The sequence below is a fragment of the Canis lupus genome, chromosome 7, assembly GCF_048164855.1.
Source record: "Canis lupus baileyi chromosome 7, mCanLup2.hap1, whole genome shotgun sequence".
Taxonomy (NCBI): domain Eukaryota; kingdom Metazoa; phylum Chordata; class Mammalia; order Carnivora; family Canidae; genus Canis; species Canis lupus.
In genome coordinates this window covers 69,035,726-69,055,762 of record NC_132844.1, presented here as the reverse complement: position 1 = coordinate 69,055,762, position 20,037 = coordinate 69,035,726, and the positions used below count along the sequence as shown (strand labels likewise).

The following is a 20,037-nucleotide window of genomic DNA, read 5'->3' as shown; positions in this document are numbered from 1 at the left end:
CATTGTACCTGCAGAGCCTGTTGCACTGGACATTGTCAGGTAGTTCCTTGGAGCAAAGGGACACCTGTTCTGTGCAAAGCTTAAATCTTACACTCACTCAAAGCACACTCTGGAGAGCTGCCACCACCGCCCAGCCACCAATAAGCAAAGCAACCCGGCTGGTCCACTCTGGCCAAAGGGCCAAGATGGTTGCCAGGTGGCGGCCAGCTCCTGATGACTAAACCTGAGACCAAAGGGAAAAAATTTCCCCTGATTGCTGGCAAACTGTAAGATCTAGAAGTAGTGCCTGCTAGAAATTAGTCTGCAGATGACAATGGTACAGTGACTTTAACATAGACAGAAAGCAGGTGTTTCTGTAGGGTGTAGAAGCTGCATCTTGGGCTAGGCCATCTTGTGACTCCCATGATGATATGCTGGGTTCCTCACCCTTTTGTCTGCCTTGAGGTTTGGGGACAGATGGCCTTTGCCCAACCCAATGCCCTGTGGGTTGGCTTTTGTGATAACGGAAATCACTTCTGCTAAACATTCTTCATTCAACAGTTGTTTTAGATTTGAACACTGTGTGAGACCCTGGGAATCCGCCTGTCAATACCACACATCAAATCCTCTGGCCTTCCAATGGACACTGTTGGACAGGAAACAAATGTACCACTTTTACCGATTACAATTAGGTACAAAGTTAGTTATATAGTACGTTAGCAACTGATAAGTGTTATGGGGGGAGAAGCGTGGTAAAGTAGATGAAGAATTGCAGGGCAAATGTGCAATTTTACATAGCATGGACAGTAATATTGAACAGAGACCTGAAGGTGGTGACAGGGTGAGTCCTGAGAATATTTATAGGAATAGCAGGTCAAGCAGAGGGAATGGCAAGTGCAACAAAGGCCCTGAGGTGAGCTCTCACCTGGCAGGTGTGGGGACCATGGAGGAAGCTGGTGCAGCTGAAGTAGAATGGCAGGTAGGTGATGGGGTTAGGGGTGGGGAGATTGCTGAGCTTTGGGGTTTGGGTGAAGACTTCATTTTTACCCTGTGAGATGAGAATCTATGAAGGATTCTGAACAGAGGTGGGACATGCCTTATGTTTTAGGTGGAAAGAGATTTAATACCAGGAATTAGGTGCTCTTAAAACTTTTGGAAGAACTGGAGGAGCCAGCTCTAGGCTGGGCCTCCTGGGAAAACACAACTGAACTGCCTCCCTCTGCTCTGATGGGGGTGGGAATCAAGAGGCCCTCCCATCTGAGTAGCTGAGCTGCCATCCAGGAATAGGAGGCCCTTCTGCCCGTCCCCCCATACCTGCCTCTTGATCCCCATAAAGCTGGTAACTGGATGTTATATGTGCTACAGAAAAGCCCAAGTCTCCACAGCCCACACAGTGGTATTTCCCTCTCCCTGCTTCCTTCAAATTTTCCTCTTTCTTTGGTGGGATCTAATTCACATCCTAAACTGTGTGGGGAATGGTGCTGAGTCCAGCTCCTATGTGTGTCACAGCCCGGAGCCCATCCCCACATCAGATGCCCTGCTGCCTCACCTGCCCACTCCCAGGCCTTCCTGTGATGCTCCACCCACACACTGGGCCCCTGCCTTGTGCTTCCTCGGGCCCCCATTCCAGCAGGTACCACACTGTTCAAAGTATATTTGCCATGTACTTGTCTGCCCCCCATCCCACCCAAAGTACACCACTTAAAGACAGGGAATGTAGCTACCTGGTTCAAGGCCACATCCCTTATGCCTCTCTTGGTGCCTAGAGAGAGCCATCTGGCCAGGCTGGGAGAAGGCAGCAACGCCACCCAGCCTGGGCATAGAAGCAGAATGTCAAGCTGTTTAATCTTCCTGAGCCTCAGTTTTAGCACCTGTATAATGGCGGCAACAGCATCACTGATCTGGTAGGAGTGTTGAAGGATCTGAGAACACATTTGCATTTAGTCCATGCTCATAAACTCCTTTTCCTCATTTTTTTTCTGAGGCTGCTGAGGAGTGGGGCTTACCTGTGTTTCAGCCTTGAAGAAAGCTGACAAAGTCCATGGTGCCCTGTAGCCATGCAGCATGGGTAATTGGCTCAGGGCACGGGGGTGCCTGTCTCCTGGGCCTTCCAATTCGTTGAAGAGATTTTCCCTCGAAAGTTGGAAGCAGAAGAGGCTCTCCTCCCATTCTAGGCCTGCCAGGCCTCCTGGCAGCAGAGCTTGTGGTCAGCAGGGCCTGGAGACCTGATCCTGCCAGATGACCAGATGTACTAGTAGCTGGGTGACTCTCCAGGAGTGGTCAAACACTGTACACCAGGGCGCCCCTATATGTGACATGCGTGGGTCAATCCTGGTTGATACAGCCAGGGATCAATCCCAGTTTTATGCTGTCTGGTCAAAATTACCGCGAAGTCCCCCCTTTTACTCTTAAGTGGCCTACTTGCTTGTAATAGCTGGACAAACCTATCCTACAATCCAAGAATTCCTTTCCTAGGCACTACTTAGCAGAAATTTGCACATCTAATCACAAAGACATTCTGGAACACCCACAGTAGTACTATTTGTAATAACCCAAACCAGAGTCCATCCAAATGCCCTTCAACAGAACAGATACATAAACTGTGGCACATTCACACCATATAACTATGCAGCAAGAAGAATGAATGTCAGCCGCATGCTACCACATGGATGAAACTCAGATATAATGTTGAACAAACCCAGGAGTGTATCACCTATGATTCCATCCACACGATGCATGCAAAAGGGGAAAGTACAGGAGGCTATTAGAAGTGGCAATGGTGGTGACGTGGTGGGGCTGGAGATGGTTTCTGGATCTGGGTGCTGGTGACACAGGGTGTTCCTTCTACAAAAATGCATTGAGCTGATACAGGGTTGTGCATTTTCTGCACATACAGTTTTCATCAGTAAAATGTTTACTTTAAAAAGTATCCCAGTTTGGGCAATGGTTAAACTATTCTGGTTTCTCTTCTTCCTGCCTCCTCCCACTACCTTTTATGTTGGGCTGGACATACAATGTTAATCAAACCTCATCCCCCGGGCTTCTAGAAAACCTCAACTAACCCAAACACTACATGGAACCATTGACAGTGGTCTTCTCCTCTACTCTTCCAAGAGCTAGCCGTAGATGACTCAGAAGAGGTATTGAGAAGCGCATATGCTGACTGGAGAGATGTACTGAGACATGAATCCCCAGGGAAAGCTAAGAGACACCCCAACCCACTACAACCTCTGCATTTCCAAACTTCGACTGGGATTGTCAGTCTCCCGCTACACCACTTGGCAAGGCAGGGGACGAACTGGCATCCATCAGGAGGAATTGCAACAGCTCAGGTGAAAATGAACTTAACCTGCAGCTGTCCTGAAATACAGAGTTGATCGGAACTCCTCACTCCGTGGACATTCCTGTTGGGTTCCTGAAGTTGGCTGGTTGTCCTTGTGGAAACTGCATAACCCAACTCTGACAGTAAGAAAATGTTTCCTAAGGGGAAGACCAGTTCTGACATGATGGATTCCCCTGGGACTCCTCAGGCCTTGACCAACCAGGTTGATGCCCCAGGCTTAGAATAGCTCTTTCTTGCTGCTCCTAATTCCCTAGTTATCCAAATGCCATCAAGACCAGCTCAAGGCCTACTTCAGCCCAGCTCCTCCAGCCAACTTACTTCCCTGACTATTCTGAGCTCCCATCTTCTCTCCCTCTGTAGCATGAGTCTCTGTTTAAAGGCCTGACTCCCTAGACATAAGCTTCAAGAGCACAGGGAATTTTACTTTGTTCACTGCTTGTACCCCAAGAGTTTGGACCAGCTCTTAGTACCTAGTAGGCTTTCAATAAATACTGACTGAATCAAAGAGTGCACTTGGCCTCATGGCATCTCCTGGGTTGCTCCTCAGCTTTCTCTGGTGTGTTCTTGGTTCTGATTCCTCTAAATATGAAACTTGCTGGAGCAAGAACCATATCTTATTCATCTTTTTCTCACGACCACTCACCCTTCTGCTTAATACTTACTGAAAAAGGAAGGACAGAAAAGGAAGGGAATTCAGGGCATCTTTAATCCAGAAGGCAAGGAGGTCAGTGGTAGTTCTGCGGATTGCAGGGGCGAGGGGAATCCTGAAGAGGAGCAAGCTATCGTATTTGCCCCCAAGTGTATTTATACCTGCCTCCTTCCAGGGAGGGTTTGAGGTGGCTGACAAGAATACCCGCAGGACAAGGTAAAAAACCAAGTCGGTGAGAAAATCAGGACGAGGGGAAAAATAAGGGTAGGAAAAATAAGATCAAGTCGGCTAGTTAGAAGTGGGCCAAAAAGTTGGCCAAGTTTTCCCACAGCCCCTGGAGGCAGAAGTCCCTCTCCCTTCCCCAGGTCCCTCAGGGAAGGCCGCAGGACACCGGCCAAGCGCGCAAGGCAGGGCTGCCCCAGGTAAGCTGCGTCCCGGGGAGGGGCCTCCCAGGCCGTGGGCCCCGGAGCTCGGCCTGGCGCCCGGCGTCTAGGGGCGCGCGCGCTTCTGCGAGGGCCACCCCCGGGCCAGGCGCGGGGCCCGCGTCGCCGGCGGGGAACCGTGACCTGACGGTAGTGGGGCAAGAACTGAAGGCTCGTTCTTCCGCTCAACGCTGCAGAGGTTCTCGAGCCACCTCAAGGCGTCCAGCCAACCCAAGTCGCGGCCTACTAAGCGCGCGCTCCGCACGCAGGGCACAAAGATGGAGGGAGCCGCGCGCCTTCCACCCCGCCCCGCCCCCACCCCGGCTCCAAACAAAGGGGCAGGCCGCCCCTCCCCCAGCCTCTCCCAGGCCTTCCCCTCCACCCTCCTCTCCCCTCCGGTGACTTCCTTTCCCCTCCAGGGGCGGCCTGGGCACTTCGCAGGAACTCCGTTTCACCTGGGCGCGGGGCGGGGAGCCGGCGCGCGCAGGGCGGCCTCCGGGCCCACCCCGAGCCCTGGCGGCCCCAGGCCCGCGCGCCCTCCTGGCTGAACCCGCGCCCGGGGCCGCCGGCGCCTTCCCGCCCGGGCGCCCCCGCCCCCGCCCCCACCCGGCCGAGCACGTGCTGCCCCCGGCCCCGAGCGCCGGCCCGCCGCCCCGGGTGGGGGCTGGGCCCATCCCGCGCTGCTCCCCACCCCCACCGGAAACATTCCTGAAACATTCCTGAAAGTAGGAGGCCCGGCCCCTCCGGCTCCCCACCCCGCCTCCACTGCGGGCGCAGGGTTTTCCTGGCGGCCCCCTCCTTCGCCCGCTCGCCCCCTGAGGAGGGGGCTGGGCTGGGGCCTCGGCCGGCCGGGGAGGAAGGAGGGGAGCAAAGAAAAACATGAGTCACAGCCGTGTGTCACTGGGCCGCATTGCATTTCCCTGCATCACGGGAGGTGTGGAGGGCAGCCGCGGGGACCAGGGGCGGGAGGTGCGCCCGAGGAGGCCCGGACCCGGCCTGCAGGGCGCGCCGCTCTCGACAGCGCCCTTTCTTCTCCCACCGCCCTCCCCGCCATCTTTCGACTTTGGCTTCCTCCTCGTCGGTGCAACAAGTCTCTGTGGCGCCGGGCGGGCCAGGCGTGGCGGGGACGGCTCGCGTCGACCCAGTCCCTGCCCTCAAAGTGCTTCCAGGCGACCGTGGGCTCACGCTTTCTCGTTCTCCTTCGCAGCGGAGAAGGCTAGGGCACCCAGTGGGTAGGCGTATCTCCAAGCACCACGCGAGCCCCCTGGAGGGACGAGTCCACCCTCGGGTTTACCTGCAAGCGAGCCAATCGTTTGCTTCGCTTGGAGGCTGCACCTGGATGACGGCTCACTCGCGGCCATTAATAAGCGAGAACTCGGGATTTCACAAGTTTCACGTTTGGATTTCACAAGACTTGTATTTCACCAGTCAGCCACACGCAGGTTGGCACTGAAATGCACATGCTGACACCTGTCCGCCCAGGGGAATCTGCGAGCCGCGAATCTGGGCGCTGGGGCGGCGGGTAGGCCGCGGAATTCTCCCGGGCGCGTTCCTCCCCGCCCCCGCCCGCCCGCGCGGATCCCGCGGGCACTAACGCCCGCCCACACCCAGCGCGCCCCGCGGGCGCCGGGCCCACGCGCCCGGAAGGTCCCTGGAGGTGATCCTCCCAGGACCGCCCCCCCGCCCCGTTCCAGGCTGTGAGGACGCCCTCCCCTCTCCCCCCGCGAAAAGCTCCTTGGCGTTCCCACTCTATGCACCCTCCCCGGGCTCCCGGCCCGGGACAGTAGAGGGGATCGTGGCCTCGGGTTCCCAGCCCAGGCCTCCCGCGAACCCCTCCCGGGCGTCAGCACCCACCCGCGCGGCGGCGGCGGCTGGCGGGCGGCCGCCCTTTTAAATCCCCGGGCTCATTTGCATGGCCCCGCCCCCCACAGTGACACGGCTGGCGCGGGCGGGCCCGTCCCCCCTGCCCCTGGGTCGCTCTTTTTAAGCTCCCCTGAGCCGGGGCTGCGCTCCTCTAATTGGGACTCCGAGCCCGGGCTATTTCTGGCGCTGGCGCGGCTCCAAGAAGGCGTGAGTTCGCGGCCCCTCCGGTGGCTTCTTTTTTTTTTTATGTATCTATCATTTAATTAAATTATTTATTTATTGAGGCCGCGCACGGGCCGTGCCTAGCTTCCTGCCCCTCGCCATCCTTCGGGGGAGGGCGAATATTTTTGTCCCCCCGCCTGAATGTGACAGATAAATACCCCGCGGGGGCCTGGGCGGCGAGCACGCGGCGGCGGCGGTCTCTGAGCGCCTCTGCTCTCTCTCCCGGTTTCAGATCCGCATTTGCTACCAGCGGCGGCGGCGGCGGAGCCAGGCCGGTCCTCAGCGCCCAGCACCGTCGCTCCCGGCAGCCCGGAGCGCGCACCGCAGGCCGGCGGCCGAGCTCGCGGTGAGTCGTCCCCGGGGCCCGCGGCGGCGGCGGCGGCGGCGGAGGAGGGGGGCGCCCGCGCCCCCGCCCGCACGCCGCCCCTCCTGCGAGCCGCCCGGGGCTGCAGCGCGCGCCTCCGGCTTTATTCCCAGGCCGGGGCTGCGCGAGCCGGCGGCGGGGGAGGGCCGCGCGGCGCGGGGGCGGGCGGCGGGGCCCCGCGGCGCGGGGAGAGCGCCCGCACCCCTTCCCCCGCGCCGCGGGTGCCCTGCGGGGGGCGGGGACCCGGGAAAGGCGCGCGGTGGGGGAGGGGGCGCGCGGCTGCGGCGAGCGCGAGTTGTGCACCCGGCGGAGCCCGGTGCACCTCGCGCGGCCGCCGCTCCCGCTGGAGCCCGAGCCCGAGCCCGAGCCGGGGCCCGGGCTGTGGGGGGTGGGGAGAGGAGCGGGCTGCGGCGAGGCGGGCGAGTGGGGGGCCGGGCGACCCCCGCAGCCCGGGGAAGTTCTAGAAGTGAGGGGGATGGGCGGGAGCCCCGCAATTCAGCTCTGCTCCCGCTCGGCCTTCCTCCTGGTGCCCCCCTACGCAGAGGAGGCCGAACCGCGCGGCCCTGGGTTTGGGGCTTCACCCCGACCCCACCTCTGGCCCGGCCCGCGCCTCTTCAGCCCCCGGGGCCGGGCCTGCCCTCCGCCCCCACAAACAGGTTTCTCTGCTTTGCAGGGCTCTGTTGGAACTAGTCCCTCTGACTCCCCGTTTCAATTTTTTTTTTTTTTTTTCTGGAGCTTTATTTTGCGGGGAGGGCGCGGAGGGAGGTGGCTTTCTTCCTCTACCCCGCGCCCGCGCGCGCCAGGTTTCCTGCCCCAAGGCGGGCTTGGGTGCCCCCTCTGGCAGGAAGTGGGGCCGGGTGCACCCGCGTGGCGGTGCATGCGGTCGGGGTGCACCAGTTTCCCGCGCCTGCGAGAGCAGCCCGTGCCCCTCCCCCCGCGCGCTCGGGCCCCTAGTTTCGTTGGCTGACCTGCAACGGCCCGGCCCAGACACTTGCAGAGTCACCCTGGGGCCGGGTCTGGAGCAGGGGGCGACAGAGACTTTAATCAGTCTCCAGGAGGGTAAGGAAAGAAAAGTCCCGGGCTAGAGGGGTCGCCGGTAACAACCTCTCTTTCCTCACCAACTTGCTGTGTGACCTTGGGCAACTCCTCAGGCCTCTCTGGGCTACTTTTTTTCCGGAAAACAAGGGAGCCCCATGATGATTTCCTAGGGTTGTGCTCGTAGACTCGTGTGCATTTGTGGAAGACCCATTGCATGCACGGTGTGTGGAGGGGCAAGCTTGAGGCCCAGAAAGGCTCATTACATACAGAAGGATTCAGGTTGGGCCCTAAACATGGCTTCGCCAGCCAGGCTTCTGATATTCAGAAACAGGTGGAAGAAGAGACAAGCCCTACCGAGAGAGGGCTTCAGGCCTTCATTCAGTTCCTGGAGGCCTGGAAGGGGAGGGAGTTGGAGAGTGGATTAAAGGGGTCCCCAGGAGTATGAGGTGGTGGGGGGATCTCCAGATGATGCAGGAACTTTCCCGGAGACCCACCAGGATTCTCAGGCATGCTGGGCCCAGGCTTTCTGGGATTAGGGGCTGGCTTGGCCCAACTGGAACCCCCTCCGTGAGGGGGCCTTCTGCAGACCTCATGTGAGGTCAGTGCTCATTTAGACTGATTAATTTTGATGTTTAGCTTGAAGGGGAACCTGTGGTGTAATATAAGATTCTAATCACTGCCTGTAATTACAGAGCAGGCCAAGCCACTAATGACGGAGCAGGATAAATCACCAACCACCTTGTTTAAAAGGGTCTTCAAGTCTGAAATATTATAAAATAGAATAATTACCAAAGTCTCACCGTCTGGAGAATCGTGATGCTTGAGGATGGGGGCCTCAAGCCCTCCAAAAATCACAAGTTTGCAAAAAAACTTTCTTTTCTCTTGGCTAAGTTAAAATTGGAAATGTGTCTGAAAATCTGAAATAGGTGAAAGAAAAGTCATTTTCGAATATTCTAGTTCTCATTTTGATTGAAGTGAGGACTTTATGTTGACGCATTTAACTATGATCTTGACTATGATGATCATTTAACTATGATCTGGTTTAATCTTTGACATCAGTTTGGAAGAGGGAGTTGGGGTAGATGTCTTCCCATTACCCCATTTTACAGATGGAGGTCTTTTGGAAGTGTAGCTGTGTGGGCCCGCCCTTTCCCAAGGGCAACCAGGGATCTGTTACCAGGGAGGTACAGAGTCCTAGGTCTCCCGGGTCTCCTGTCTCTGCAACTGGAAAGACAAGAGGGGAAATGGGATGGGGGAGGGGAGGACCCTCACTGTGTTTTAAGCCTCTGGAAGAGCCACCCTAATCCGGGGTGCAGGTGCTCCTTGCAGTGGGAGGTTTTATGTAAACTCAAAATTAGTGGGGCTGATTAAACCCAAAACGGCCTCTAAGAAGAGGGAAAATGCTAGAAAAGAAGCTTTGAGGACCAGCTCTGCCAGGGCTGGGGGGGTGGGAGGGAGGGAGGGCAGCCAGCATCTGCTAGAAGGATCCATCTCAGTGGAGAAATTGTGCCCCTCCTGAAAGCAGGCATCAAAGGGGAAGATTTTATTTGACTCCAGGTGGGTGGGGTGGGGATAAGGGGAAAGGGCTTTGGGTTTTCCTCCCCTACTACAATTTTGGCCATCTTCCCCCTTCCCAAACTGTTCCCAGCCTTGAATCCCCAAGGCTCTTGCCCAGGGAGAGCAGAGAGGAGACCTAAGTGGTGGGGTGGGCACCACCCCTGGCCAGGTGATTGATGTGGAGTGTCGCAGTTGGTCCTGAGGCTTGGGCCGTGGCAGATAGGCAACTCTCTTGGCCAGGTGGGGGGGTACTGATGGCCCTGGCTGTCTGGGGCTGATTGATTCTGCTTCCCTTTCCTCCCCTGTTGACTGTGAGCCATTCAGGCTTGCTTTTCTCTAAGAGAAAGGGCAGCTGGCTAGACAGAGGGACCTTGGGCAGTGTGAGGACCCCCCAACCTACACCTCCGTCTAGGTGGCCTCACCTGCAGAAATACATCTGAGCTTGGCTGTGCCTCTTGAGCCTGGGCCCCGTGGGGGTGGCAGGACAACAAAGCACCCTTCTGAGCAGGAGATAAGGAGCTGATTAGGGCCAACGGCCCAGCCCCACCCTGTAGCAGCCTGCCCGGGCTGGGTAGACACCCCCCACAACTCCCCATCCTTTTTTTTTTTTTTTTAAGGCTTTTTTTTTTTTTTTTTAAGATTTTATTTATTTATTCATGAGAGACCCACACAGCGAGAGGCAGGGACCACAGGCAGAGGGAGAAGCAGGCTCCATGCAGGGAGCCCGATGCAGGACCTGATCCCAGGACTCCAGGATCACACCCTGGGCTGAAGGTGGCGCTAAACCACTGAGCCACCCAGGGATTCCCCCTCATCCCATCCTCAGGATGTCAGGAATCCTGGGTAGCCCTAGGAGTAGGCAGGGTCCTACAGTGCATTTGGAGGGTGGAAGTGGTGAAGGAGATAGGAGGTGGCTGAAGCAAGATGTCGTGTTTAAAACAACTTCTCCTGCTCCCTAGCATCCCAGCCGTCGCTCCTCCACCTGCTCCAGAGAGAAGGGAAGATGAGCGAGTCGAGCTCGAAGTCCAGCCAGCCTTTGGCCTCCAAGCAGGAAAAGGACGGCACTGAGAAGCGAGGGCGGGGCCGGCCGCGCAAGCAGCCTCCGGTGAGTCCCGGGACGGCGCTGGTAGGGAGTCAGGTGGGTGTCCAAACCTTTGCTCGGTTTACCCCCTTTGGGTTAGGGAGGTGCCACGTGTCTGAGCAAGTGACAGCTGGAGTAGAGGGCTGCAGAATCCATGCTGCATGTCGGTGTGCGCTCACTCCAAACATGCACCCCACACATGCCAACCCTGGTCAGCTCCTGAGACCCCAGGAGAGAAGTGGGGGCTGAGAAATTTTTTTTTTTTTGGGGGGGGGGGCTGAGAAATTTGAGTGACCCCTGAGCCCATGCCAGATAATCCAAGCCAGAAGTGACCTCATGCTCACATCCTGGTAAACTACCCACCCTTTATGTCCAGGCTGTTGTGGATAGACCAGCATGTTTACAAAAACACAGTAAAGAGGAGTTTACATATATGTCTAAGTCCTGTGTTTCTAATCCTTAGGCTCACGGCACATACTTGTCTGTCCATTAGCCATAAAAGTTACTAAATACTTAACTGTCAACTCCGTACTTCCTTATCCCAGACCTATAACAAAGCTTGTGGGCTGCACCTGTCCACAGGCCTGGCTTCAAGCGGCCCTGGGCCCAGGCACCACTCTGGCTCCGTAAAAGGAAACGGAAGCCCAAGAACAGAAAATGTGGGGAAGTTGTCATAGGAGTGGGACTCTGGGAACCCTGGTGCTGGCCACCACTGAGGTTCCACAGGGTTAGAAGGCCAGCCTGGCCCCTTGGGGCACCCTAGGGAGCATGGCCTGTGAGGCTGTCGGGGGAGCACCTGTCACTTGGTGGAGATCTTGGATTCTCTCGGAGGGGCTGCAGGGGTGAGGGCCAGAGGCCAGGGGTCCAGGTCAACCCTTGCTCTTTGCTCCGTGGGCCTCAGGCTTCTCCTACCTGTAGGATGGAGAGCACGGGAGGTACTGACTGCGGGGAGACATGAGCCCTGAGAAGTCAGAGTGGTGGGCTTCAGCTGCCCCTGGCACAGCCCACAGTGTGGAGGGAGTTGGTCTTTTTGTCTCATTCCCTCGGCCTCCACCTCTTGCTAGGTAGCTGGGGTCTGCAGCCGGGTGTCTGGGTGGTGGTGGGGGGTGTTTTGGGTTACTGGACTATAGTTCCAAACAGCCTGTGGGCAGCTACCCCGAAACCGTAGCTGACCTGCCTTTACTGTCCAGCTTCTGTGCATTATGCAGCAGCTTTTTATTCCGTCAGGCTTAGTCAGGCTTAGTAAATTTCACCGGCGACTACGGCAGGGATCTCTTGGTTTCTGACATCCGGGCCTGATTTCCCTCCCTGGGACAAAGCCTGGAGGGAGTTTGGTTTGCAGGTAGTGGTTGGAGGCTCCCTCTGGTTGGGGGGTGTTTATCCTCTTCTGCATTCCCCCAGGGGCTGGGGCGTGGTATTGGCCCAGTGGGGGACACTTCTGCACCCTTCCTTGAGGCTCTGATGCTCTGTGAGGGAAGTCTTCTCACCATTTGCAGTTGAGGAGACTGAGTCCCAAGCATTCTGGGTCTTGCCTGAGAGCTTAGGGCCCATTGGTGGCAGAGCTGCCGGATGGGTTTTTCTGCCCTATGACCCCTTTCCCTTTTCTGGTTTCTTGTCATTTTGTTGTCACAGGGAAGCACGGGAGGGGCTTTGCAAAATAGAGCGAGAACTTGGGTCTGGAGGGCTTGCCTGCTGTGGTGCCTGTGGATTTCTGGGTCAGGGTGATGGCTGGCTGACTTGGGGTGGAGGGGAGAGCTGTGTCTCGAATGGGGTGGGGCAGATGGCATCTGTGTCCGATTATCCCACCTGCCTTTGCAGAAGGAACCCAGTGAAGTGCCAACACCTAAGAGACCTCGGGGCCGACCAAAGGGGAGCAAAAACAAGGGTGCTGCCAAGACCCGGGTAAGGATGAAGGAGGCACGGGTGGCAGTGGGTCTTGGCAAACTGGGGACAGCAGGGCAATGACTGACTCCTCACTGGTGGGCACTCAGGCCTGCACAGGACGATGGGGAAATCCAGTTAGAAGCCCCATAGCTCTCCTTGTCTGGAGAAAGGTGAATGGGGAAGAGTGAAGGGGTAGTTCCATCACTCCCTAGGCTGACCATGTTCCGTTCCATTCCGGGGTCCCCTGAATCCCCAGAGAAATGGGGCCAAGCAGGGTAGGCCAGATTTACAGTGGCATCAGTCTCTCAGAGAAGTTGTTTTGTTTTTTATTTTATTTTTTCTGAGACACGACTCATATCCTCTGAGTCATGGGTGGAGGAGGGAGTGGGGGGCGTGTGTGTATATTGGGGGGGGGGTGCAGTGTGGCTAGCCAGTCATCACCAGCTGGCTTCGGGTGGGCCCGCAGGCTGAGGGAGTCCCAGGCTGCCCTGAGCAGAGGTAGGTGGTTCGGCCCCTCCCCATCCTGGTGGGGCACTGGGCATCCGGTGAGCAGTGGTAGGGATGTTTTTCAACTTAGTGGATCTTTTTCTCTGACCATCTAGAAAACTACCACAACTCCAGGGAGGAAACCGAGGGGCAGACCCAAAAAACTGGTAGGTGAAGGGATGGCGGCGGTTTCTTACTTCCTGGGAGGGTGTTTAAGAATGGGTGACAGATTAGTCCTGCGTGCTCTGCCTGGGAAGATGGCTTTGCCCAACCTGAGCCAGGAATCCTAGTGGGACATCATCATTCTTTCTACCCAGGCCTGGAGAGGGAGAGGATGTGCGTGTGGCCGAGGGTCCTGGCACCCAGCCCACGGCTTTTAAAGGGCTGTGTCCCTGAGAAGTGAAGGGTCCTGGGGACAAACCAGACTCTGACCCCTGCCCTGCCCTGGTGGGTTGGGGCTACTTCTCTTTCCTCTACTCCTAGAACAGACTCCCATTTCTAGGGGGAACTTGGAGGTCATCTAGTCTCCCACCCCCGGGCCCCATTATAGAAATGAGGAAAGAAGACTATGAGCATAGGGTGAGGTCTGTCCTCCCCACGCTCTTGGGTAGCGAAGGAAGCAGCAGCAAAGGAGCTCAGCCCTGGGGCAGGTGGGTAGTGCTCTGTGGGAGCAGAGAGGTGATCCCACTCAGCACCTCAACTGGGACCATCCGATTCTGAGCCCCCCCCCCGCCCCGCCCCCAACACCTGTTAATGAAAGAAGGTAGGCGGAGTCCAGGAGGCTGCTTCTAGGGCCTATACTGAAGTTAAGGCCACCCCAGCCTGCTCTTTCTGGCCTTTTCCTACCTACCCCACCCCCCAATCTGATCTCAAGGCCTTCATTCCTCGAGCTGAGCCACCACCAGGGTGAGGAGGGGAGTTAGGGGGTGCTGGCCCGGCCCCAGGAGTGAGTAACAGGAAACAAGTTGTTTTGGAGTTTGTGCCTGGCACGGGGGCCGCAGGCCCATGTGGTGTCCCGACATTCCCGCCCAGTGAGTGAGCCCCGGCGGCACACACTTCCCCTTCCTCCCCGCCCTGGCCCGGGGTCAGTCCATGGCCCATCAGCTGCCTCTGCGGGCCAAGGCCACCTGGTTCCCCGGCACTGCACCCAGCACACCCCGCAGCCGCCCCTTCCCGCTTCCTCTTTCTGGCCACCTCTCCCTTCTCTTCCTACAGAGAGCCACTCACTTCCTCAGGCTGCAGCTCAGTGCCACACGGGGCTCTGCGGGTCCCGCCATGTCCACCACAGGCCCGGGGGCCAAGGGGGCCTGGCCTGGTGCAAGAGCAGCATGTGTGTGGGTTTTTTTTTTTCCCTCCCTCTAAATTCTTCCTTTTTTATGAATGAAACTGGGCCGTGGAGGTTGCTGAGTCACTCACACACTCAGCCTTGACTCATCCCCCTTCTGGAGAGCCAGGGAGCCCGGGGAGGGGTGGGAGCGATCCTGGCCTGTGCCTGCCCCTCCCACTGACTGCCCTGTCCACCTCACAGGAGAAGGAGGAAGAAGAGGGCATCTCGCAGGAGTCCTCCGAAGAGGAGCAGTGACCGCGCCGTGCCGCCCGCTCCTTCACCGAGGGGCAGTTTCCTTCTGGGACTGGACAGCTCCGCTCCGCTCCCACCGCCCCTGCCCCTTCCCCCAGACCCACGCCTCCCCGCCACCCCCCTGCGCCTTCACCACCACACTACACAGCACACCAGCCGCTGCGGGGCCCCAAGGCCCGAGTGGGGAGCCGTCTCCTTTGGTCTTGGTTTCCAGTGACCCCTCCACCCACACGCACACTTGCCCTTCCAGACAAGGCTGACTTCCCACTGCACCGTATGCCCTGCCCCTGCCGCATCCTCCTGCTCAGTGGTGGGGACATCGCTGACCGGGCTCTTGGCTTTGGGGGGGGAATCCCTTCTGCTTCCCCTTTCTTCCTCTGGCTACCCACTAAGGGGCCTGGGAGGGCTCCCCTGGCCTTAAAAGGGGCCCAAGCGCCCATCTCATTCTGATCTGCCCCACTCCACAGCACTGGCAGCAGCAGGTATGGCCGGTAGGGAGGGGCACTCGGCCCCAAGACGCCCCCCGACTGACCTGTGTTTCACTAGGTGCGGTTCACACCCACTTCTCTTCCTTCCCACTTTGCCTGGTCCCTGCTCTGGGTCAGACAGCCCCCTTTGGGCACAGGAAGGAAGGCAGGAGGGGTTTGAGCCCCCCCTACTCTAAATGGGCTCCAGCCCACCTTCCTTCCTGGAATCTGTTGCAGTGAGGGAAATGCATTCCCCCCCTTTATCCAGGTGAGGCTCAGGAGGTCCACGGTCCCTGTGGCAGCCACCTGAGGTGGGCTAGAGCGCCTGCCCAACCCCATGCGCTTCCCCCTCGGCCTCAGTATCCCCTTTCCTTACATGGGGCACTGATAACAAGGAGCTAGCCTTGCCCACTCCCACCCTTCTGCTCCTCCCCACCCCCCAAGGTTCTGGTTCCATCTTTTCCTCTGTTCACAAACTACCTCTGGACAGTTGTGTTGTTTTTGTTCAATGTTTCCATTCTTAGACATCTGTCATTGCTGCTGTGACCAGCGCCAAATGTTCATCCTCATTGCCTCCTCCTGTCCTGCCCACATCCCCTCCTCCGAGACTCTTAGGGGAAGGGCCCCAGGGCAGAGCAGGCTGGGTTACCGATTACCCCAGTCCCAGGGAAGGTGGGGCTCTGCCCCTAGGATGCTGCAGCAGAGTGAGGGGGGGGGCCTGTATAGACCGTCAAGGGTGTAGGGGCCACCTTCTCCCCCTGTTCTGCTGGGGAGGAGGTAGTCATTATTTGTCCCAGCCTGGGGCCCCCCCATCTGGTTTCCTATTTGCAGTTACTTGAATAAAAAAAATATCCTTTTCTGGACTGGAGTCTTCCTCTGGTGGGCACCTGGGGTAGTTGTGAAAGGTGTGTGGAAGCCAAAGATCTAGTTGAGGGGGTGGCTTACCCAAGGGCTCTGTTCAGGAGAGGGGAAGAGAAGTATTAGCTCCAGGGAAGGTAATTTAAGCCTTTCTTGGGAAAAAAAAAAAAAATACCCCTAGCCACAAAACATTTTATTTACAAAATATATATACTGAATACTATACATTAGGCCCTGTCACCGTGGAAACTCGTTCAAAGCCAGGTGGTGCCCATGAGACGGTGGGTGGTTGGCTGCACCCTGTCACACAGGGCTGAGGGCCCTGTGGAGGGTGGGGGAGTGAGGTGCTGCTGGGGATGGGTGGAAAGAGGAGACAGTTCCCAGCAGGGGGAGCTGGGTGAGTGCTAGCGGAGAGGGAGGCAGCAGACTGCAGGCCCAGGGCACGCCCCAGATCCTATGGTTCTGGAGAGCTGGGAGGGGTCTGGTTAGGTCTTGACATCCAGTAAGGGCATCCGCTTGTGCTGGTAGCCACTCTGCCAGCCATGGACCACCTGTGGGGAGAGATGGGGCCATGGGGTGGAGTTCCTGGGCCTCAGCACAACCATGGGGATACCCCACTAGCCCGGCCCACGTGGGGGAGGGGAGTATGGATGGGAACGCAGCAGCTGGACCTCGGCTAATTATCCCGGAGCCCCAGAGTGCTCACCTTGGGGTCCCCCACATCAGACAGTAGCTCCTGCTCAGCCTCATGTAGCTCCTCAGCAGGGTCGTAGCTGTACATGGGGAGCAGGTGATGGCGAAGCCGGTCCACTCTGGGGAGCAGGGGAGGGGAGCTCAGCCCAGGGTGGGTGTCCACTCCCTTCAAACACCTGACAGCCCTGTGTCTACTCCCCAACGCAGTGGGACCTCCAGTGGGTGCCTTCAGGGGCACACTAGGGTTCTAAGAATAGGAGCCCAATTTTATAAGGGGCCTCTCGTGTAGGTAAGCCCAGGGTGGGCAGGAAATCCTAACAATGGGGTGCAGGGAATTTCAGGCTTGTATAAGGATAGCCGAGGGGCATCTTAACCGTGTGTGTAGAGAACCTGATCCTACAGGAAGAAGTGTAAGCAGAATGTAGGGGAGGTAACAATAGGGGCAGAGACACTCACCGCTTTTTCTTCTGGACATACATTACCTGTAACAGAGACACACAGCTGCGGAGGCTGCTGAGCCCACAAGTGAGCACAGCCCACAAGTGAGACACCCACCTGTACCCCTCCACTTGCGTAAGAGCAGGACAGCTGAGACCATGTGTGCAGGCTGGACCAGCCCCGCCCCCTTCTACCTCAGCAGAGGTGTGGGTGTTTATGTGCCTATGAGGGGACTCCTTACCACAGCCACCACCACCCCGACCAGGGTGATGAGGAAGAAAGGCCCCAGCACGTAGCCCACCATGGAGTCACTGTTGGCCTGAGGGGCATTGGGCACTGTAGTGTTACTCATGACCTCGGCAGCCGGAGGGCTGGGTAGTCAGCATGGGCAGTTGAGCCTCGGGAGGGCGCCTCCACTGGGCTCCCTGGGGAGGAGGAAGGGAGGTTATCAATTTCACCCAGAGTGACAGCCAAGCTCTGGATCCCTCCCCAGGAGCTGGTGATGTATCAAAACTTGGGTCGGGCACTGGGACGAGGTATCCTCCAAGTCAGTGTGCTGGGTTTAACCTTACAGTGAGTGACTCACTGGATACCCTGAATGTAGAAGACACCAAGGGGAGGCCCAGAGTCCTGCCCAGCCCCTATCCCCCCAAATCAGGGTGAGGCCCCAGTCAGGTGCTGGCCAGACATCTGCACATCTGAACCAAGAAAAGCTTAGATACATGATCTGGGCTTCTGTAGCAACCCCTCCGGACACTGGGCTGCCAGCACCTATCCACTGGAGCAAAAGGAAAGATCTGACAAAAAGCATGAGGGTCCTGCACTGGGGGGCCGCGGGGGTGAGGCAGGAGCATCTGGAGGAGCCTGCCTCAGTCTCGCCCAATCCCCACACTTTAGGCAATAGGCCCTCCCTAGGCCGGGCTGGTCCCTGGCGTTCCTGCAGACACACAGCCGGGACAGCCTCTCCCCTACTGGTCTCGTGCCAGGGTGGACACGGGTGGGCAGGGCTGGATTGTATCTGCGAGGTGATGTCACCTCCCTCTGGTCCCCACCCGGGGCTCCGCCCAGGTCCCTCCCCTCTTAGCCTGGGCTGCCAGGCGGAGGTGAGAGGGTCAGTTCCCGTCGAGAGATGCAAGGAGATGGTCCATGGGCTCCTCACGCAGACCCCAAGTCCCCGACCCCGCTTCGCCTGGGTCTCCACTGGACGGCAAGGTATGAACTACCTGTCCCGGTGTCCGTGGGGGCAGCGAGCTTGCACAGTCGCATGCACACCGTCCCATGGTCGAGGGGACATGCCGAGGTGGGGCGGGTGTCGGGCCGCTCCGAGGATGCGGACCAGCATCGGCGAGTGGGAGGTCGTTCCCACGGCGCTGGGCGACTCGGCCGAGGGAGGGAGGTTTGGGGGTTGCGCAGAGGGCCCGGGCCTCCCGGAATCCGGCCCCCCGGGATGCGGCCCCGCGCCGGCGCTCTGCAGCCCGGCCCACCCGATCGTGCCTTACCTCCCGCCGCCGCAGCCCGGACAGGAACGCCCTCGCCTTGCTCCCAGGCCCCGGAAGAGCCGGCAGGCGCGTGATCAAAGGACCCGGGGAAATGGGCGGGGCCTCAGCGCCGGGACGCAGCCAATCCGGTGGCGGAAGGCGGACGGCCCGGAGGCTTCTGGAGCGGCCAATCCGGAGGCGAGGGCCCAGGCTGCAGGGCCCACCCCCCGGCGGCAGGGGGCAGCCGAGCGCCGCGCAGCGGGGGGAGGAGAGCGCGCGGGGTGGGGGCGGGGCTGGGGCGGCTTCCCGGCGTCCCCCGGGGCGGAGCCCGGCGAGCGCGGCCCGCGAGGCGGCCGTGGTCCCTGCGTCGGGCTTCCTCGTCCTTCTGAGTGCAGCCCGGGTGTCCCGCCAAGCGGCTCCCGAGCTTAGGTCAGGCGCGGGCTGCTCTCCCCTGCCCGGGGCCCGCAAGGACTCCGCGAGTGCTCCTGGTGCCCAGGGTGCCCTCTGCGCTGTGCTCGGAGGCACATGGAACAGGCAGCCCGGCTTCGCCCCTGCCTGGCCGTGGGACCTGGCCCGCGCTTGGCCTCCAGCCTTTTCTGCGCCTGGGTCCTAACGTCTGCCACACGGGCCCTTGTGAGGATCACACGATGCCCCGGATAAGGAGTCTGGCACATACCGTGCCCTGTTAGATCCCCCGCGAACCTCCGTCGGTTTTGACGGCGCACGTGCAACAGCAGGGAGCAGTCCCCGCCCGGGGTCACCACGTACAACAGCAGGGTGCAGTCCCCGCCCGGGGTCACCACGTGCAACAGCAGGGTGCAGTCCCCGCCCGGGGTCACCACGTACAACAGCAGGGTGCAGTCCCCGCCCGGGGTCACCACGTGCAACAGCAGGGTGCAGTCCCCGCCCGGGGTCACCACGTGCAACAGCAGGGTGCAGTCCCCGCCCGGTCACCACGTGCAACAGCAGGGTGCAGTCCCCACCCGGTCACCACCTGCAACAGCAGGGTGCAGTCCCCGCCCGGGGTCACCAGCAACTTGAGAAGTGGGTAAATTCGGAAGCTTTACTGGCGCGATCATTAATGCCACACACTGGAGATGGATTGATGGATTCTTACCGATGTCAGCACCCTGGCTGTGATATTCTGGTATAGTTGTGCAAAGGGAAGCTAGGCAAAGGATACAAGGGATCTCTCTTGTTCGTTCTTTCTTTCTTTCTTTCTTTTCTTTCTTTCTTTCTTTCTTTCTTTCTTTCTTTCTTTCTTTCTTTCTTTCTTTCTTTCTTTCAGATTTTATTTATTTATTCATTAGAGACAGGCAGAGACACAGCAGAGGGAGAAGCAGGCTCCACGCAGGGAGCCCCATGCGGGGCTCGATCCTGGGACCCCAGGATCACGACCTCAGCCGAAGACAGACACTTAACCGCTGAGCCACCCAGGCTTCCCAACTCTCTTGTTTCTTCCACTTGTATGTTACCTCAAGTACGTGTGTAGCTTTGTACTACACCTTCCCAACCTCTCTTCCCAATCCACACACGGTTAGGAAAACTCCAGCTGGCAGTGGATGAAAGCCACATAAAAGTTGTGGGAGCTGAGCCAGGCTGAGGCCCTCCAGGGTCCTTGGATGCTACTGGAGAT

General features: G+C 58.5%; 2 protein-coding genes across 6 annotated transcripts; one reads left to right on the top strand and one right to left on the bottom strand.

Moving 5' to 3' along the window:
* Positions 1 to 6,305: 6,305 nt before the first annotated feature.
* On the top strand, positions 6,306 to 15,797 carry HMGA1 (high mobility group AT-hook 1). 4 transcript variants are annotated; one of them, XM_072833394.1, is made up of 6 exons: positions 6,306 to 6,463; positions 6,711 to 6,824; positions 10,397 to 10,542; positions 12,337 to 12,420; positions 13,005 to 13,055; positions 14,417 to 15,797. In XM_072833394.1, exons 3-6 carry the CDS (start codon positions 10,441 to 10,443, stop codon positions 14,468 to 14,470), a joined length of 291 nt encoding a protein of 96 aa, XP_072689495.1. In that variant the 5' UTR covers positions 6,306 to 6,463; positions 6,711 to 6,824; positions 10,397 to 10,440; the 3' UTR covers positions 14,471 to 15,797. The 4 variants fall into 4 exon arrangements, with proteins under 4 accessions (XP_072689495.1, XP_072689493.1, XP_072689492.1 ...); XM_072833392.1 differs by having other exon boundaries at positions 10,397 to 10,575; XM_072833391.1 differs by lacking the exons at positions 6,306 to 6,463; positions 6,711 to 6,824 and adding an exon at positions 7,743 to 7,901 and having other exon boundaries at positions 10,397 to 10,575.
* Positions 15,798 to 15,970: 173 nt separating this feature from the next.
* SMIM29 (small integral membrane protein 29) lies at positions 15,971 to 18,580 on the bottom strand. 2 transcript variants are annotated; one of them, XM_072833395.1, is made up of 5 exons: positions 18,423 to 18,580; positions 17,165 to 17,348; positions 16,942 to 16,967; positions 16,499 to 16,604; positions 15,971 to 16,343 (listed from the first exon to the last, which is right to left on the bottom strand). In XM_072833395.1, the coding sequence occupies exons 2-5, from the start codon at positions 17,273 to 17,275 to the stop codon at positions 16,278 to 16,280; spliced, it is 309 nt and encodes a 102-aa protein (XP_072689496.1). In that variant the 5' UTR covers positions 17,276 to 17,348; positions 18,423 to 18,580; the 3' UTR covers positions 15,971 to 16,277. The 2 variants fall into 2 exon arrangements, with proteins under 2 accessions (XP_072689496.1, XP_072689497.1); XM_072833396.1 differs by having other exon boundaries at positions 18,147 to 18,469.
* Positions 18,581 to 20,037: the final 1,457 nt, after the last annotated feature.

What these genes read in the sequence shown, in the direction of transcription:
- HMGA1 (XM_072833392.1), top strand. Translation starts at nt 10,441, where the DNA reads ATGAGCGAGTCGAGCTCGAAGTCCAGCCAGCCTTTGGCCTCCAAGCAG. An exon ending in AGGGTGCTGCCAAGACCCGG is followed by an intron (nt 12,421 to 13,004) that starts GTAAGGATGAAG and finishes CTGACCATCTAG; the next exon opens with AAAACTACCACAACTCCAGG. An exon ending in GGGGCAGACCCAAAAAACTG is followed by an intron (nt 13,056 to 14,416) that starts GTAGGTGAAGGG and finishes TCCACCTCACAG; the next exon opens with GAGAAGGAGGAAGAAGAGGG.
- SMIM29 (XM_072833395.1), bottom strand. Translation starts at nt 17,275, where the DNA reads ATGAGTAACACTACAGTGCCCAATGCCCCTCAGGCCAACAGTGACTCC. An exon ending in TATGTCCAGAAGAAAAAGCG is followed by an intron (nt 16,605 to 16,941) that starts GTGAGTGTCTCT and finishes CCTGCTCCCCAG; the next exon opens with AGTGGACCGGCTTCGCCATC. An exon ending in CTGATGTGGGGGACCCCAAG is followed by an intron (nt 16,344 to 16,498) that starts GTGAGCACTCTG and finishes CTCTCCCCACAG; the next exon opens with GTGGTCCATGGCTGGCAGAG.